Source organism: Asterias rubens, chromosome 6, assembly GCF_902459465.1.
Source record: "Asterias rubens chromosome 6, eAstRub1.3, whole genome shotgun sequence".
Lineage (NCBI taxonomy): Eukaryota > Metazoa > Echinodermata > Asteroidea > Forcipulatida > Asteriidae > Asterias > Asterias rubens.
Window position 1 is genome coordinate 14,549,581 of NC_047067.1, and position 19,933 is coordinate 14,569,513.

Consider the following 19,933-nt stretch of genomic DNA (forward strand, 5'->3'; position numbering starts at 1 on the left):
CTAACAGTTTGCAGCCCTATGAAATGGAAACTCGCACAGTAAGCACGAAATCAGACATTAAGCAGCTCTATGAAATTTTGCCCAAGTCAGAAACAGACAAAGTCTCTGAAGTCGGGGATACATTGCCGTGTCCATTGGCGGCTGCATTTTCCTTTTAGTGTTTTTGTGAACTTGAAGTGAGGCCTCAGATCAAGATGTGTTCATTTCACAGTTTAGGCCTAGAGGAATAATTGATTGAGTCATTGTCAATGTGGAATGTTTGCCTGATTGTTTCAGTGGACTTCGTCCTTCGTGATCCACGCGAGAAGGAAGAGGATAAAGAAGAGACAAAACCCCCTCACAGGACAGAGCTGTCGATCGTACCCAAGCCGTGGTACAAATCCTTCATTGCAGCACAGACAGCGACCAGCCAAGATTTAAACATCACCAACCCTACCATGCTACAGGTCTTGGAGCTTTGGCATGTTTCCTTTGGGTAGGTTGACTGTTGTCTATTTACTATTATTTGTTTTAACATATTTGTCAAATGTCTAAACGGTGGATTTTTGGAACAATGTATGTACACATTTCAGTAATTAAAAATTAAAAACGCACTGTTTAATTAAAAAATTGTTTGTATTCCACTGCAAATTAAACATGTTCTCTTTCTGCATTTGATTTACAGAAACCTGCGGTTAGTTGATGTGAATGAGTTTCATCAGAAGACAGAGTCTATGGAGCTGGCCATCTTTCAGAATCTGGTCATGAGGCACATTGATGCAGCAAAAGAAAAACTACTCAAGAAGTAAGTCTTATAGAAATCAAAGCTTATCCTATTCCCGTTCCTGCCTTCTCGCACCATCGAGCCAAGTTCCCAACTACCAGTTAATCTCCAAGGCAGTTAAAGGCAGTGGACACGATTGGTAATTACTCAAAATAATTATTAGCATAAAACTAACTTGGTAATGAGTAATGGGGAGAGGTTGATAGTATAAAACATTGTGAGAAACGGTTCCCTCTGAAGTGACATAGTTTTTGAGAAAGAAGTAATTTTCCACGAATTTGATTTCGAGACCTCAGATTTAGAACTTGAACCATCTAAACGCACACAACTTTGTGTGACAAGGTGTTTTCCTCTTTCATTATTATCTCGCAACTTTGATGACCGATTGAGCTCAAATTTTCACAGGTTAGTTATTTTATGCATATGTTGAGATACACCAACTGTGAAGGCTAGTCTTTGACAATTACCAATAGTGTCCACTGCCTTTAATCCCAACTACCAGTTAATCTCCTTAAGCAGCATCTAGCTACAGAGTCCAGCATTTTTCTAAAGAGATCAGAGCATACTGATCAAAATATTGAGGTATCAACCATCAGTTCTTCCCAGAACCAACACTACTCAAAGGAGATTGACACATGGCGCTACCGCAAACTTCACCTAAGCATTGTTACTAGGAATGGGCATCTGGAACTTCCCTTTTTGCTTTAGGGTTCATTTTCAAAGGAAAGTTTAGAATGATGTTCAGCTATAAAGTGGTGAAAACAAATTACTCACAATGATGAGTTATTAAAGGAACACGTTGCCTTGGATCGGTCGAGTTGGTCTTTGAAAAGCGTTTGTAACTGATTGTTATAAAATGCATATGATTAGAAAGATATTTTAAAAGTAGAATATAATGATCCACACAAAACATGCCTCGAAATTGCGTAGTTTTCCTTTTACCTCATTGACTAACACGGTCGGCCATTTATGGGAGTCAAATTTTTGACACCCATAAATTTCGAAGCATGTTTGTGTGGATCATTGTATTCTACTTTTAAAATATCTTTCTAACCATATGCATTTAATAACAAACGATTACAAATGCTTTTCAAAGACCAACTCAACCAATCCAAGGCAATGGCTCCTTTAAGTGATGAATAGTTTGTCAAATGTATAAGATTTTCTTTGAAAAATATATCGTAACACACTCTTCTTGTGAATCATTTAACTGACAAACTTAACTTGATTTAAGGTGGTTTCCAGAGGTGCAGAACATCTACTACCAGGGCAACAGACGTAAACTGGTACCCAGCAATCACAATGGTCGTAAGTTGGAATCATTCTTCAACTGTGCAGCAACGCTCATGACTGAGCAGCTTCAAGGTCTGTGCCTCAATTCCATAGACGACTTCACTGATCTCATCTGCCAACCACCGGTAAGTTGTAAAAGAAATACAATGTGCTGCTGTGAAGTAAAGGGGAGCCAACGCACCCCCCCCCCTCTTTTTGGGGGATCAGAAGTACAACGTTGTTTTGCTGATAGAAAGCCATGTAAGGAGTACAACAATGCACCTTGTAAACCATTTTATGGTGCTATGTAAAAGGAGAAAATCTCATAAGTTGTAAACGAAAAACAAAGTGCTGCTGTAAAGTAAAGGGGAGTCAACGCACCCCCCCCCCTTCTCTTTGGGGGATCAAAAGTACAAATTTGTGTTGCTGATAGAAAGCCATGTAAGCAGTACAACAATGCACCTTGTAAACACTACAAGGTGCTATGTAAACGAGTAGGTCTCATACTTAAAACGTAGCCCCAAATGCCTCGCAGGAAAATACTTATTGTTGAAGCGCCTGGAGCTTCACTGAGTGAGGGATATGCGAGGGGTCTGTAGATGGATTGCACATGACGTCATTGACGGCCATCTTTGATGACAAATAATGGAAAAGTGTGCTGCGCACGACTCTCACACATCAGGTTCATCAATGATGGCGGCCATTGCTAGGGGTCTATTCAGAGTTTAAATACTTTACATGATTGAAAGAGTTTTTTTTTTAAAGAGGTCCAAGGATTTGGAAAAAGGATTCATTTAAAAAACTTATGTTTCTCTCCTAAAAAGCCTTGTTCATACTTCCTGCAAATTCTTTGTGGGAAGCAAATTTTCTTGTAGCACATTTGCCCTGGGAGAGTGTACCGGTTATTGCATCACCAAAACTTACCCGCATTTGCATTTGCAAGAAGTATGAACCAGGCTGAAGTACTGACCAATCTTTGTATTGACGTCTAAAACTAAACAATGTCATTCGTCTTTGTTCCCATAATGTAGGATTCAATCCGTGCCCATGAACATTCCGGGTTCGTCATGAGGCTAGTGTTGGATGGCTCCAACATCAAGTTTGAGCCCACCTTCTCCGACTTTGAGATAGTCTTACTCAATGTATATGACGTGATGCTGAAGGCTGTCAGTGTGGTTCCTAGAGTGGAGACTAAGCTCTACTCTGAGTGGGTAAGTTGAAACATCGGTTAGAATTCTCTTAGAGGCAGTGGACACTTTTGGTATTTACTCGAAATAATTATTAGCAGAAAAGCTTAATTGGTAACGAGCAATGAGAGCTGTCGATAGTATAAAACATTATGAGAAACGGCTCCCTCTGAAGTAAGAAAGAGGTAATTTCTCACTAAAATACTTGAATTGAAATACAGACCTTAGCTGAGGTCACGAATTCAAGTCAAGGGTTTTTTTTCTACCATTATTTTCTCCTAACTTCAACAACCAATTGAGTCAAAATTTTCACAGGTTTGTTATTTTATACATATGTTGAGATACACCAAGTGAGAATACTGGTCTTTGACAATTACCGAAGGTGTCCAGTGTCTTTAACAGCAAGGCTACCCACTATATCTCAGAAATACTTCAAGTTTACACTCCGGCAAGGAATCTTTGATTCAGTTCCATGCTTCTCCTCATTGAACCCAAGTCTTGACATTCCTTAAGTGACAGGTCTTTTTCTTCAGCTGCGCTATGCTTCTGGAACTATCTACCACTTAATCTTAGATCTTGTCTTTGTACCACAAAATTCAAATCTCTTTTCAAAACTTATCTTATGTAATAGGTTTTTAAAGGCAGTGGACACTATTGGTAATTACTCAAAGTAATTATTAGCATAAAACCTTTCTTAGTAACGAGTAATGGGGAGAGGTTGATGGTATAAAACATTGTGAGAAACGGCTCCCTCTGAAGAAGTAATTTTCCACGAATTTGATTTCGAGACCTCAGATTTAGAACTTGAGGTCTCGAAATCAACCATCGAAACGCACACAACTTCGTGTGAGAAGGGTAAATTTTCATTCATTATTATCACGCAACTTCGATGACCAATTGAGCTCAAATTTTCACAGGTTTGTTATTTTATGCATACGTTGAGATACACTAACTGTGAACTTTGACAATTACCATTAGTGTCCACTGTCTTTAAGGACTAGTTTAGTTGTGTCTGTTTTTCTTCCTTTTCCCCCCAATTAAAAACAAACAAAACTAATTAATTGTTTAATTATTTTCCTTTGTTATTTAGAGTGGACCAAAGTCCAAAGCCACCCTTCGTCCCATCATCCTGGAGGACATTCTTAGCAGACACAAACAGAAGATCCGAGATATCATCGGTGAGGAGAGTGTCATTCCTAAGGAGCATCTTAAGATCTATGACAAGTACAACTTCCTCATCAACAAACAGGTAACAACTTTTGTTTTTTTATTTGTTTGTTGGGGTGTTGGGTGGGGGGGGGGGGAGGTTTTTTTTTTTTTTTTTTTTTTTTTTTTGGGGGGGTATTTTGTTTGTTTAGATGATCTTCTCAGCAAGGGAACTCAGCAGACAAGGGGTAATAAATAAATGACAAGCGGTCAACAGCTAATTTCTCTCATATAAACATTGGTTTAACGTCTATGATTATGAAATGCACAAGTAAAGAAGTTGTTATTCAGGCCGTGTCCGAAACGGTGTCTTCGGCTACAGCTACGGCTAGATTGCGCGCGTCTGCCTATTCTTCAACACTGGTAGACTCGCTGATCTAGACGTAGCTGTAGCCGAAGTCGTCGTTTCGGACACGGCCTCAGTAACAAGAGGACAATACTTTTTCTAGTCATTATAAAATCAGTGGTTGAGCTTGGTAGGGTTTGAGTTCACTACCTTGTAATTGCAAGTCCTGCAGTCTAACCACTCGTACCACGGTGAACTTTAAACCCTCCTAAGAGGAAAAGATGTTGGTAAAATAGTTTTTAAAATTTATATACTTCAAAACAACAAGCAGAAATTTACAGAAAACCAGTCACAAGTTGTAGCAGAACATTTTGCTTGAGTGGTGGCCAGCTTGCTTGTTCACTACATCTTAACATTGTTCGTACAGTCAGCACTTGAATGTTGGCATGAAAATGGAAAATCGTCTAGTAAGCACAAAATTTGCCGTTTGACAGCTCTATGAAATGGACCGATCAATTAGGCTCCGCCCACGACGCACGTGTGAGCAAGAACACGTGAGCCTCTTCGATGCCTTTCTGCACAATATACTTCAAAACAACAAGCAGAAATTTACAGAAAACCAGTCACAAGTTGTAGCAGAACATTTTGCTTGAGTGGTGGCCAGCTTGCTTGTTCACTACATCTTAACATTGTTCGTACAGTCAGCACTTGAATGTTGGCATGAAAATGGAAAATCGTCTAGTAAGCACAAAATATGCCGTTTGACAGCTCTATGAAATGGACCGATCAATTAGGCTCCGCCCACGACGCACGTGTGAGCAAGAACACGTGAGCCTCTTCGATGCCTTTCTGCACAATCTGCCGCGCGCGCCAAGCATACCCGCATGCATGTCGGACCTTATTTGTCGGACCTTCATTGCGTTGTGATTGGTCAATACGCAATGGGGCGGAGCTTAATGGATCGGTCTATAGGGGTCTGGTATAAAGCAAAATTTAATTTTTTAACTGTATCTGAATCAATCCCCCCCCCCCTACCAGGCCGACACTGATGTGGAAGCATTCATGGCCGAAGAGCATTCTTTTGAGGAATATGCCCGGGAAGTACGGAAGTACAACAAACTAGGAGATGAGATTTCATACAACACCCGCAAGGTATGTCAAATATTTAACTACAATGTAATCTGAGTGTCGAGTGCAGGGGATTGAATATTTGGAGAGTTTAAGTTTGAAATAAGCTCTTGCCCAATTCCTAGGCAACTTTGATAAAGTAACTTTATTTTTAAAGTGACTATTAACAATTTTCAAAGTTATGTAACTTATTTTGGAAATGATAGAGCTTCAGTTGCATCACATCTTTGTGATAAACTTTAAATTTAACTTCATTGCTGACTTATAAAGCAAACTTGTTCTTATTATTATTTTTTTATTTTTGGTGAAAAATCAACAAAATGTGTATTAGCCATCTTTTTGTTGATGTCTCTCACCGTTTATGACATAGAAACTTAGTCGGTAGATTTATTGAAACTTGACAAATCTGTAGATAAGAGCATGTTACAATATGTTTTTATCTAAATTTTACAACATTTCAATACTTTTGTGTTAACCTGTTCTTCTCGTTGGTCTGTCGTATTTCATGAAATGTAAACAAATCTTACCAGAAAATTGTACATGAGAATGATTATTTGAGAACATGTTTCCCATTTCACTTTAAATTTAATATTGTGTTCTTATGGAATTGAACACAAATAAAAGAATTCCCTTTTGCAAACTGCTTACCAAACACAATAACTTTTTGTTCAAATGCTTATTATAACGGCTGAACGGTGTCCACCCAAGCATAGTGTAGTTTTAAAGCATCTTTCCAGTCGAAACAATTTTATACCAAACGCCTTGTATAGCCAAAACGCGCCTAATCAGAATGCAATGTTTGCCATTAAAACCAATTGCAATGTTTTAAACATTACTGATGTTTTATCTGGTATTTAAAGGAACACATTGCCTTGGATCGGTCGAGTTGGTCTTTGAAAAGCGTTCTGTAGCCGTTTGTTATAAAATGCATATGGGTAGAAAGATGTTGTAAAAGTAGAATACAATGATCTACACAAACATGCCTTGAAATTGCGTGGTTTTCCTTTTACCTCGTCGACAAACACGGTCAGGCATTTATGGGAGTCAAATTTTTGTGTGTTTGTCAAATAATCTTGTTAAGTTACTACATGCATGTTGCATGTCATTTATTTTCATGTATTGCGTTTCTTTCCCCAACTTGTCTGTTTGTATGATGCATTGGATACCCAGGGGTCCAACTCCCAGCATTTTCGTTGTATTCGCAAGGTTGTATTGCTTTAATCCTAATAACGCTTGACTCATGAATATTCATTGCATCATTTGCATGTATTTACATTGCCCTCATGCTCATTGGCTTGTTGTCTATCTGCTTATTTGCATTTGAATGCATTACAGGATGAAGACCAGAGGAAGGTTTGTACAGCTTGCTAATCTTAAACATTTAAGCCGGGTTTATACTTCCTGCGAATGCGAATTCGAAGCTAATGCTGACGTCACCAATGCACATTGAATAATTTGCAGGGGTTGAGTTGTGCTCCACTCTCTTGCGAATATCGTAGCGAAAACAGAGTTGTGACGTCAAATTCACGTCGCATTGGCTTTCGCAGGAAGTATCAACTGGGCTTTATGCATGCAATTGTCTGTAACTGACGTATGTTTTCAGATTTAAAAGCACAGTAGTTACTTCACTGTTTCTCTATGTGTCTCCCTTTTGTTTATCTTAACCTTAACCCTAAACCCCTAGTGTGTCGTTGGCTAGAGAGCCTCCTTAATTCTTAAACAGCTACTTGAGCGGAATGTTTTAAACGGAAATGGTATTTTAACTTGTTTATAATGCACTTGTTCACCATTATGTAATTTTGATATAAAATGTGTACACTTCTGAAGTTTTCAGAATTATCGATACAAAATTAGGCCCCAACCTAAAGGTTTTGAAAAACTAAAAACACTTCTGACGTTGACAGTGCGCGTCAAAGGACAATGCTTTGACCTCATTTGTGGGAGTTTACTATACCTTCAAGCTGCAACAAAGAAGCTTTACAAATTGGAGCTCCCAACTATGACATTTTGAGAGTGATTATGTAACAGAGCTTTTCGCAAATCTCTCAGAAGAGCGCTGGATAAGGGTATTCGAAGTGATTGTTTTTTTACACAACTAAATTCTATTTATAATTATATGACTCAATTTCCTTATCCATTGAAAACATTTCAAATGAAATTCAGCAAAGTTCACGACTTGACATTTTTGTTCAGCAGGTCTTTAAAATACACCAGTCTATACTAACTTAACCCCGCATTTAGAGGGTGTGTGACTGTTTGGGTCGATACTTTAACCCCGGTGGTGCACAGATTAATTAAAAAAAAGAAGAAGAAAAAAACACCATCAACCATGTTTTTCTCAAAATGTTTCAATAGCGCACCCTCTTGAACATTACATCAAATGAAAGCTCAACATTAGCTCTAAACAATCGAATGAGGGCAGTATACATGTATAAAAAGGTTTTATCAAGTCCAATTTGAATGTGTTTTGGTGGTCGCTAGCGACCGCCTTGTGCACCGTGCACCAAAGAGTTAAAAAGACTTTAAACCTGTAAGTTTTTATTGTGGGGAGGACATTTTTGTGCAAAAAGTGATCGATACACTCTTAAATTAGAACATTATTGCACTGAGTGTTTGATGGACACGTAATCCAAAAACAATCTAGACACACCAATTGTCACTCTCCATGGCTTTACATGTATGTGCACAAAGCTTTAACATATTTTTTCTTAATACTGCATTTTTTAATTGATAGCAAACTAAAAATTACTTTAAAAGCACAATGTAACGTATCAAGCTTAAATCACTCAATCCTGTCACATTGCACGCACGCAATTTGATTTACTTGATTTTTTTGACACACACCACCAGCTGGTCCCAATTCACCTAGAGCTGCTTAAGCAGATAGTGTTGCTATACAATTTGTGCTTAGCAGAATTGAGCAGGATACCAGGCACAAATGGTACATGTGAAATGGTATTTTGACTGGTTACCTTATTCTGGTAAGCATAATTTTATTGTGCTAAGCTGCATCTTATACTTAAGCAGTTTTATGAAATTGGGTCCCAAATGTGCATCTAAAACCTTATCGTCCACAGAATAGACATTATGCACTATGTAGGTTTGATAGTGAAACTCTCTGTTTTTATTCTATTTTTCATTTACTGTGATCCTTAAAATATCTGTATTCTCTTTTGATTCCAATCTTAACTCTGCTAATGATTTATAAATAACTTTCTCATTTTCCTTTTAAATCGAGTATGAGTGTGTTGGTAGATTCACTGCTTTCTTGAAAACGGAGGATTGGAAGAAAGCGAATCTTCTTGATAATATTTTGAGGATGATCCAAATCTTTTCCATCGCGTTAATAGGAGACTTTTGGACTTTTCTTTTTAACGGTTCTGGCCAGTAGTGCGCGTGCTCAGACCTATACTAAGCATGTGTGCGCAAAGAAAGGACCATTTTATTTGCTGCCGCCAGCATCTCAAGAGTCTCCCATTAAAGTGATGAACTTATGTCAACTCAATCCAAATGATCCGAGTGCAGTTCTTCTTATGTAGTGCACCACACTGCACTTTGATTTCTTCCCTTTGCACTTTTTGTACATTACTCACTGGAGTTTTCTCCCTAGCTTCACTGTTTGAAAAGTTAATGTTTTAAATAACTGTAGTAAGAATCTATGTCCTGACTTAACCGTAACTTCTCTAGTTATTCTGCCAATGAACTGGCCCAATTGAGAACTGGCCTAATTGAGAACTAGCCCAATTGACCACAGCCCCCCAGTCTAGAGTCTGAAGGGAGTGTCTCACATGTCAGGCTCTTCGGGGCTTAAATTTTGGGGAAAATCTTCAAGACCGCAGGGCTTATTACTCAAAATGTTCACTGGACCAGAATAGACCGATCCAGTAGGCTCCGCCCACGACGCACATGTGAGCAAGAACATGTGAGTCTCTCCAATGCCTTTCTGCACAACTCTGCCGTGCATGCCAAGCATACGCGCACGCATGTCAGACCTTAGTGTCATACCTTCGTTGTGTTGTGATTGGTCAATACGCAATAATAATAATAATAAGACTTGTAATGCGCACATATCCACCCTGCTGGGTGTTCAAGGCGCAGTAAAACAATGGGGCGAAGCTTAATGGATCGGTCTATTACAAGACCAGTGTCAAAATGACCAAAAAACTTCCTGATACATTTGACTGTTTTTCTTTTGAAAGATTACTAAGACATGTAAAGAGAAGAAAGTATTGCCAAGCAATTCATGCTTAGTAGAAACCAACAGGATACCAGTCACACATTGTACATGTGAGATGGTAGTTTGGCTGGTAACCATAATTTTCTTTGTGCTTAGCTCCAATTAGTGCTTAAGCAGCTCTATGAAAATGGGCCCTGTTTAAGGTCAATATCTAGAGTGTTTAGTCTGGGACCAAGACTTATTGAGAATGTCCATTGTTTTATCATCTAGGTGATAAGACTCGGTATGTTTGAGCTTCACTGTGATGAGTTGATCCGTGCTCTGGCCAAGAGAGCCGAGACACTGAGTGGTCGTCTCCTGGCTAGGATGAACATGGACCATGCAGAGGCCAATAGAAAGTGAGTGTGGAAGAGAAACTCCAAGTTCAAATTTTTATTTTGTTATGTGCTTGGTTTTTTTCAGAGCCAAATTGGAAACATGATGTCATTTGAGTTCAACAACTAAAGAGGTCTTCAGACTTCAAGGAGGAATTTGTTGTCAGTCAAAAGTTCAAATTCAAACCTGTTTTGACTTAATGTCATCGAAAGTCAGGGTCGAACCACAAAATTCCCTGTACAAAAATGTTCAGACCCAGTTTTACAAAAATTTTCAGACCCATTTTTACAAAAATGTTCAGACCCATTTTAAGGTTGAAGTGATGTATAACGCCTTTTAAAAATCCTTACAGATTGTGTGACGAGTACGAAGCTATAGCTGAGAAGGCCCTCACCACACCACCCAACACAGAGAAGCTGATGGAGCTGTCAGCATACATCGAGGGTGTTGAGAAGAAGACTATCTTTGAGCTTGAGAAGAGACTAACCCTGAGCCGGGACCGGCTGGCATTTCTCGTCGACTACGCAAGTTTCTCTCCAGCTGAGATGAGGCTTAACAGCAGCACGTTCCAGTGGCATGAGCGCATGCCTGAGATCTTCTCTGAGCATAAACAGATCGTCCAGGAGAAGACGTCACAATATCAGAAGGGTCTTGAGGTAAGCCTAAATCTTTGTCCCATTAACCCTGGAGATGTCCCAGGCTGATTAAATTTTCTGTTCGTCTTCAAGACACTGGACACTATTGGTAATTGTTCAAGATCCCTTGAAATAATTCTGTCTGAAATGTCATATTTGGTGAGAAATAAATAATCTAATTTTGCGTTTGGAGTTTATCGCTCAGTAAGCATTTTATCCTCTTTTTTTTTTACATCGATGTCATGCAAAATGTGTAATCGTTTTTTCACTATTTTCTCGTGACCCAGATGGTCGATCGATCGACTTAAGTTTGTCAGTTTATGTATATGGTGGATTACATAGAGTGCTTACACTGTTACCAAAACCAATCCTGTAATGTTCCTTTAAGGTTCAAAATGCAAAAAGAGGCAGATTTAGTTGCCAGGGACATCAGGGTGTTTGCAACTGATCTTCCTAACTTTGGGATCGTCAAGACAGGCAAATCTCAACAAGGTTCCGACTTCGGTCGACTAGAGAGCAAGAGATATTCAATGGTTCCAGTTGTAATAGTTTCTTCTGAATTCATCATTTTTTCCTGCAGTTGAAACGAGAGCGATTCCAAGAAGAGCTGGATGGCTACTCCAAACAGCTGGAGGAGTTTTCATCCTTTGGGGATTTGTCCGAGGTTGGGAGATACCTCAAGAAGGCTCAAGCTCTCACCGCCAGGCTGGAGGCTGCTTCAGAGAAGGTAAAATAATCTCCCCCCCCCCCCAAAAAAAAAGCGCCATCCCTGAAGCCAAAAGAATGCTGTTCTTTGTGCGTAAAAACGTGCGCGTAACCTTAGGGTACCTTGTAGCACTTCGCATTATGCAAAGGAGTCTATTGATTTCTATGAACCCCTTGCACAATGCAGAACGCACCATCGATCAATGTCTACCTTTTTGGGAGTAAAATCTTTTGTGCATGCTTGTACATGATAGGGACTCCCCTAAATGGCGGACAAGGATTGTTTGAAATCAATGAGAACATTACCATGTATTGACCCAATTCACCTGACATCATCATCAGAAAAATCTTTCATGCGTTATTTGTCTTTGTGCGTTATTTAGTGAAGTGCGCATTTTAGGCAACGCAGCGTTTACACGTAAACCTATTGCCAACCGAAATGGTGAGCGTGGCACAGTCGCCGCGTGTGATGTGCGTGCAAGGGGTCAATAACTAGTCTTTGATATACTAGTTGGATGTGGAAGCCAGTTTTTTAACTTTGGAAGATTTTGAAATGGTTAAACAAGAAGTGTTCTCTATTCAATTCTTTGAAAAGATTTCAAACTTCTTACTTGCCCTATAAAGTGCTAATTGTCCCCTTGCACCAATGATCACATGGGCTAATATCTGCCATGCTCTCCATTTTGGGAGTCAATGGTACACGTGTAAAGCTGCGTCGCCTAAAATGCACACTACACTGTATAATACAAAGGGGCGTTGACTACCAAAATGGCGCAACCAAGAATATAATGATGATGCAAGCTAAATTGGATCAATATACTATTTTTGTTAGCCCTATCCTTCTTGATCCTGCACTATGTTCTTTGTAGAGCGTCATTTAAATGCCCTGCCGTCGATTTCACAAAACTCTTCCTAACTTAGGACTAATCTTAGGACTTAGGACGAGTCCCAACCCTGCACATGCAGACCTTAAGATTAATCCTAAGTTAGGACGAGTTACTCGTCCTAACTCAAGATAAGACGAGTCCTAACTCTTTAAGGAATCGATGGCTGTGTTTTTAATTTGTGTAACTCTCTTTTGAAGAAGAACTTGTAGAGTTTGTTGTTTGATTTGACTTTTGATAGATTGAAGCCTTCAACCTAGAGGAGGAAGCCTTTGGTTGGCAGACGTCAGCTTACCCGATGAGAAACACCATCACGAGCACATTGCAGCCCTATCACAAGCTGTATGAGACTACAGTAGAATTCAACACTAAACACAAGTGAGTCCAAACGTAGTGAGAGAAACTAAACCAAGTAATCACTAGGGAAACTCACCGGGCAAGTTTTCAATAGTTTGGACTTAAACAAAGAGAAATTTACTGAAGCTGGTCTTGAACCAACGACCTCCGGATTAACGTACCGGCGTCCTACCAACTGAGCTATCCAGCCCTATGTTAGCGGTCTCCCTATTAGTCAGTATATTTATTTCTTGAGAAACGAAAACAATCAACCATGATTTAGTGAGCTATGCATTGAGGAAGATTTGAGCCTGTGACATCTGGACTTGCATCCATGTGATATCCCTGTGCTCTACCAACTGCTTGCCATATTATCACGTGTCAGCATTTTTCTCTAATTAAAAGGATATCAGATTGAAATTGAGGCCCAGTTAAGATTCTGAAATGTTGTGTAAAGAGTTACACTTGAAACTGTCAAGGGTAGAGATTGTCCGTGTGAGTTATTAGAAACATTTCTGCCCATTGGGCTGCTTATGTGTTGAGATAGTTTCAGGAATGCTTAAAGACAGTGGACACTATTGGTAATTGTCAAAGACCAGTCTTCTCACTTGGTGTATCGCAACAATATATGCATACAAAAATAAACCTGTATGAAAATTTGAGCTCAATTGGTCGTTGGAGTTGCGAGATAGTAATGAAAGAAAAAACACCCTTGTCACACGAAGTTGTGTGCTTTCAGATTCTTGATTTTGAGACCTCAAATTCTAAACTTGAGGTCTCGAAATCAAATTCGTGGAAAATTACTTCTTTCTCGAAAACTACGTCACTTCAGAGGGAGCCGTTTCTCACAATGTTTTATACTATCAACAGATCCCCATTACTTGTTACCAAATAAGGTTTTATGCCGATAATTATTTTGAGAAATTGGCAATAGTGTCCACTACCTTTAAGGCCCGATAAACAGGAGTTTCATAACATGTATAAGGATACTACTTGGCTTAGAAAAGCAAATACTGAGTACGCTTTTTCATTATTGTTATTATTGTTTTCACTACTAAAAAGGCAATGGATGGATGGCGCCATGCACGAGGTGGACCCAGACAAAGTGGACGGCGACGTCGGCAACTACTGGCGTACCCTGTACAAGCTGGAGAAGACCTTTGGTGACATACCAACAGTGCAGAAGATCGCTACACGCATGAAGGACAAAGTGGAGACATTTAAGGATTATATCCCGTTGGTGGCAGCGTTGTGTAATCCGGGGTTGAGGGATCGTCATTGGGAATCGATGACGGAAATCGTTGGCTTCCCTCTCAAGCCGGATGAGGTCAGTCCAATAGAACCATTGAAGACTGTAGTCTGTCTCACTATTTCTTTGTTTATATGAAATTTTGTACCTTTGCCCAAATTACAAGAATCACTTGGTGAAATGCAACAGCGTTTTTTATTTTAAAGGGAAGGTATAGGTTTGGTCATCACTCCTAAAATTAATTGCATTAATTGCAATAACAATTTTTGGTTAGAAGCCATGTTGAGAAATATTTCACTTGGAAGTAATGTAAAAAGTTCCTTTTTTTTTCCCCAGTAAAATTTAAATCTGAGATTGTTAAGTAACCATTTAAATCTGAGATTGTTAAGTAACCATTTAAATCTGAGATTGATAAGTAACAATTCTGAGATTGTGTAGTCGGACCTTTTTTGCTCTGAATTTTAGGCGATACCTCAAAAATGCAACCTGTTTTGTTGTATACATCTACATTTGTATAGGAAAACAATTGAACGTTTCCAAAAACCAAAGGTGTACTTTAAACCTTTATCTTGCTAAACAATTGTTGGTTATATTTAAAAATGATCAGTGAGTGTATTTCATTAACAATATCAAGTTGACCATTACATGACCAAATATCACCACACATGAATGCGTAGTTTGGTATTCGATTGGCTACAAAATTCTACAACTAAATAGATAAATACATGCATACAGACATACTGGAACAAATAAATGACAGTGAATGGAAGCAGTTTACTAAATTACTATTTGATTTTAATTTATTCAGGACACCACCTTATCCAAGATGATTGATATGAATCTGGAGCCATTCCTTCCTAAGTTTGACAGTATCAGCGAGTCAGCAAGCAAAGAGTACTCACTGGAGAAAGCTATGGAGAAAATGATCTCAGAATGGGATTTGGTAAGTTCCGCAGTTGAAATGTCACTTCTCTTTGCAATAATTTTCCTGATAAACCATCTATTTACATAGGCAGGATATGACTTAAACGCATAGAGTTATATATAAGAACTAGAGGGCGCACTGGCCTATATACGCGCCTCAGCAGGCGCGCACGCGGCCATTTTCTAAGTTCACAAAACAGCATCGCACAGCATGTGTTTGTGCGGCCATTTTGTAAGTTGACAAAACAGCATCGCGTAGCGTTCAATAAACACAAACTTCAACCAGTACTTCATATTCAACGTGCGTACAGAAGGGCGCACGTGTCTCCTTGCGGTCCTGTCGCGATTCTGCAAGCAGCATCACCAGTGCGCCGCCAGACATGAAAAATTTCAGACTTTTATGTCTGCTTGGTGAAGAAAATAACAGGCATCTCTTTCAGATATATAAATTTTATGCTCTTTGATCCACTTCGCCTCGAAACGCCAAGATCACACCAGCTCTTTTTGGAGCCAACACTCCTCCAAGAACAGTTGTATCCACCTGCATGTTTACTATTTATAGTTACTCCTTAGTGATCCATATCTTTACACACATTAAGACAGCGAAAACTGTGAACATGTCATCAGACATGAAGTGGTGTATGCCAATAATTGTTGATTTGTGAGTGAAAGCCATTACGTTTTTAAACCAACAGATGGAGTTTGTGATGATCCCGTACCGTGAGACCGGCACCATGATCTTGTCTTCAGTGGATGACATTCAGGTCTTGCTAGATGATCAAATTGTCAAGACCCAAACCATGAGAGGATCTCCATTCATCAAACCATTTGAAAATGAGATCAAGTAAGTTTAATTTAAAATCAATGGTTTAAAAAAATATCATAAATACCTTAGACAGTTTCGCAATTCCTATTGGTGGAGAGGGCGTCATGTGGGGGTGTTTAAATGGTTGATATAGACCAGCTGGAGCTCTAATTACAACTGGTTGTTTTTGAATACTACGTCTTGGTGCAAAACGACGGGCGATTTTCGTGTTTGGAGTTTATCGCTCAGTGAGTGTTTTATTAATTTTTTTTCTTCCACCGATGACTTGCAACATTTGTAATTGGTTTTTCACTATTTTCTCGTGACCCAGATGGCCGATCAATCTCAAATTTCTACAGGTTTGTCAGTTTATGTATATGGTGGATTACATAGAGTGCTTACTGCCAGTAACTGTTTTGTTAGCAAAACCAATTCTGTAATATTCCTTTAATAATCATTGTTCTCTCTCTGCCTCCTTCAGGTCTTGGGAGAGCAAGCTCCTTCTCCTCCAGGAGATCCTTGATGAGTGGCTGAAGGTACAGGCCACCTGGCTCTACCTAGAACCCATCTTCAGCTCCCCGGACATCATGGCACAGATGCCTGAGGAAGGCAGACGCTTTGCAACAGTCGACAAGAACTGGAGGGATATCATGAAATCAGCAGTAGTGGTAAGAGTTGTTGTCTTTAAGGGTCTGTATACATTTGGTGGCGTGTCATGGCCTAGCAGTTAAAAGCACCGGACTCAAACTCTCGCGTTTCTGAACAGCAAAGTTTGGGTTCTAGTCCCCATCGTGACACCGGTGTCCTTCAGCATGACATTTTTAAAACCAATATTGTAAAGTGGTAAGAGTTGTAGTCTTAAACATCTCCTGGCGTGTCGTTCTAGAGCGGTCAAGTTCAGCGTGCCCAAGCTCTGGTGTTGCCAGCAGCAGAGTGTGGGTTTGAATCTTGGTCATGACACTGAACCCGTAAATTGGGAAGGTATTACATTCTCCTCTACCAGCCAGGCTCCTAGTGGATGATAAGGGGTTACTGTGAAGGGGTTACCCTGTGACTGTGAAGGGGTTACCCTGTTTCAGGCCCAGGAGTATGTGGCAATGTGCCCCATGTGGCAGTTGATTTGGGTCGATAGCCCTAATCAGTTAGGTTTAGCCCTCAACTTAAAGTGGCCGTCCGGCCTTGTGATCTTAATGATTTCTCATGAAAACATTTTTTTTGTGGCGCAACCAAGCACTTCCTGCACAAACTCAATACTGCATTATAATTTTTTTTTATTATATAATTAAAATTATTCAACGGTCTTATTATCTCTTTAGGATAAGCACGTCCTCGCTGTGACAGAAATTGAGAAGATACTGGAGAGACTGAAGAAGTCTAATGAACTGCTGGAACTCATTCAAAAGGTATGAACAGATCTTAACACTATTAAAGCATAGATAGAACTTTTCAGATGAATAAAATAAAACAAAACAAGAAAATAAAACAAGTAAAAATGACCTGAGTTGCAACTGACTCATTTTGCTTGATCGCATCACATTTTTAGTTACTTCAATTAATGTATCTGTATCTTTTCCTATACCCGTACAATCATTCATAGGGTTGTTGCTGTACATGATCACAGTCAGGGTGCACAGCAGGACCCAATTTCATAGAGCTGCTAAGCACAAAAATTTGCTAAGCCTGAAATTTCTTCCTTGATAAAAACAGGATCACCAACAAAATACCTAATTTTTTGCATATTGCTTGTTACTTGTATTCAGCTGTTGTTCGCTTATCTTGAAAATCACGTGGAAATTTGGTTGGTAATCCTGTTTTTATCAAGGAAGAAATTTCATGCTTAGTAAATTTTTGTGCTTAGGTAAACATTTGGGTTGGCCATTGAAATGAAATTTGCCATTTTTCATAGTGTCTAAGGCTTGCTTGGATATCTTGATGTTGTGTGCTGAACAGATTTCAGGATCAAGTTGATTTCCTTCAGGTATACATGTAGTCTTGGGGTAAAGTGAATGATAAAAATACTCTTTGTTGTAGTGATGACTTTGTAAGAGAAGGGTCCAGATGAATCTCTTTGGTCTTTAATGTTGTTTGGTGTAATACCTTGTGTCTCTTTGTAAAGTGTTGTCAGTCTGAGTTTTGTCCTATGTTCCTGGAGTGTCATTAGTGTTCATTTTGGTAATTTTAATTCAGGGTCTGAATGACTACCTGGAGAAGAAACGTCTCTACTTCCCTCGTTTCTTCTTCCTCTCCAACGACGAGCTCTTGGAGATCCTCTCCGAGACCAAAGACCCGACCCGCGTTCAGCCCCATCTCAAGAAATGCTTTGAGGGTATTGCCAAGTTGGAGTTCACCGACATCCTGGACATTACGCATATGAAGAGTAGCGAGGGCGAGGTTGTCCCGCTGAACGAGCCGATCTCGACATCCAAGGCACGTGGGCAGGTGGAGAAGTGGCTGCTGGAGCTGGAGATTCTCATGATCAAGAGTTTGCACAAGGTAAGAGTTTTGATGATTCATTTCAGGATGCTTTTATTGTATATTAGAGGAAGCTTCACACTTTGGTAATGATCCATTAAAACTAATTTGTAATTTTTATCCAAAGCCTGTCTGTTAAAAAGATGGTAATTGTAGTAATCTCCTGTGAAATTGTTCTATCTGAAGTGAACTGTTGATTAAAAGTCAATAAAAGTATGTCCCAAAATTTGAGGATTGGTTTTCATTCCCGAGTGCTGCAGCCAGAGTACCAGTAAGTACCAGTGCTGTCACCTCACATGTCTTGTGAACCACAAAATAGAAAGTGCCCACATGAAAGTTGGCCGCTATGGCACTGTTATATTGTTTTTTTAAAGCACAACTTTTCCTTTTTTAAGTTCTTGCACGATTGGTCGGAAACTACTTGGCTGCATAACAATTTTAGAATGCTTCAGATGGCTGAAAGCTTTGGAAACTATCAATTTTGCCACCAAGTTCAACATGAATGGCTTGCTCGTGCTCCTAGTTGTGTTGATAATCTATAGATCATTTAAAACATCATGTTCATGGATCTCAAGACCAAATAAAGCCCTAACCCTTAATCTATTTTTCAGGATTTTGTTGTTGTTGTTACTAAGTCACACCCCTCTTTAATGTCTTATTCATTTCTGCAGGTCATCAAAGAATGCTTAGATGCCTATGCTAAGCGAGAGCGAATCAAGTGGGTGATAGAGTGGCCCGGGCAAGCCGTACTTTGCGTCTCCCAAAAATACTGGACTGACGAGATCCACAAGGCCATTCGCTCCGGCCAGAAGGATTTAGAAGCCTACCTCCAGCTCAACAACAGCCAAATCGACGACATCGTCGAGCTGGTCCGCGGTAAACTCAACAAGCAGAATCGTACCACATTGGGGGCGCTTGTCGTGCTGGACGTCCACGCTCGCGACGTCCTGACGTCTCTCGTTAAGGATCAAGTCAGCAGCGAGAACGACTTCCAGTGGTTGAGTCAGCTGAGATACTATTGGGTCGAGGATCAGATGCTGACCAGGATGATCAACTCGATGCTGGCGTATGGTTACGAGTATCTGGGAAACTCTGGACGTCTTGTTATCACACCCCTTACGGATAGATGCTACAGGTAAGCAAGAGTGGAATACGGAAAAATATAGCACTCCTGTCTCCCATACTCAACGAGGCCAAAGGAAGGCCGAATTTGATGTGGGATACAAATGAAAGAATATAGCACCTTTGTGCTTTATACTCAAAGAGGCCAAAGGCAGGCTTCGAAATGATCCACGGATCCCACAGCAATTGTCGCCTGTGCTTTTGCTGTGGTGCCCTGTGCTTTTACTGTGGTTCCCTGTGCTTTTACTGTGGTTCCCTGTGCTTTTACTGTGGTTCCCTGTGCTTTTACTGTGGTTCCCTGTGCTATTGCGATGAAGCCCTCTGCAAGTGCCTCTTACCAGAGGAAGTAAATTTGCTACTTCAAGAGCGAAGTCGAGCTAGATATGGAACACAGATGGAAAAATTTA

At 39.8% G+C, this 19,933-nt stretch overlaps 1 protein-coding gene across 6 annotated transcripts in view; it reads left to right on the forward strand.

Moving 5' to 3' along the window:
- The window catches only part of LOC117291125 (dynein heavy chain 7, axonemal-like), a 118,953-nt gene that overhangs the window by 7,173 nt on the left and 91,847 nt on the right, over window positions 1-19,933 (forward strand). For 5 of the 6 annotated variants that reach the window (XM_033772661.1, XM_033772663.1, XM_033772665.1 and 2 more), the window contains exons 7-24: window positions 277-475; window positions 665-784; window positions 1,998-2,181; window positions 3,067-3,246; window positions 4,313-4,471; window positions 5,753-5,866; window positions 7,178-7,195; window positions 10,290-10,417; window positions 10,747-11,050; window positions 11,610-11,756; window positions 12,860-12,996; window positions 14,017-14,281; window positions 15,012-15,146; window positions 15,823-15,971; window positions 16,414-16,600; window positions 17,249-17,335; window positions 18,120-18,425; window positions 19,076-19,539. In XM_033772661.1, coding sequence (XP_033628552.1) covers window positions 277-475; window positions 665-784; window positions 1,998-2,181; window positions 3,067-3,246; window positions 4,313-4,471; window positions 5,753-5,866; window positions 7,178-7,195; window positions 10,290-10,417; window positions 10,747-11,050; window positions 11,610-11,756; window positions 12,860-12,996; window positions 14,017-14,281; window positions 15,012-15,146; window positions 15,823-15,971; window positions 16,414-16,600; window positions 17,249-17,335; window positions 18,120-18,425; window positions 19,076-19,539 — 3,283 coding nt within the window. The remainder of the gene's footprint in view (window positions 1-276; window positions 476-664; window positions 785-1,997; window positions 2,182-3,066; window positions 3,247-4,312; window positions 4,472-5,752; window positions 5,867-7,177; window positions 7,196-10,289; window positions 10,418-10,746; window positions 11,051-11,609; window positions 11,757-12,859; window positions 12,997-14,016; window positions 14,282-15,011; window positions 15,147-15,822; window positions 15,972-16,413; window positions 16,601-17,248; window positions 17,336-18,119; window positions 18,426-19,075; window positions 19,540-19,933) is intronic. The other variant, XM_033772667.1, reaches the window with a different exon arrangement.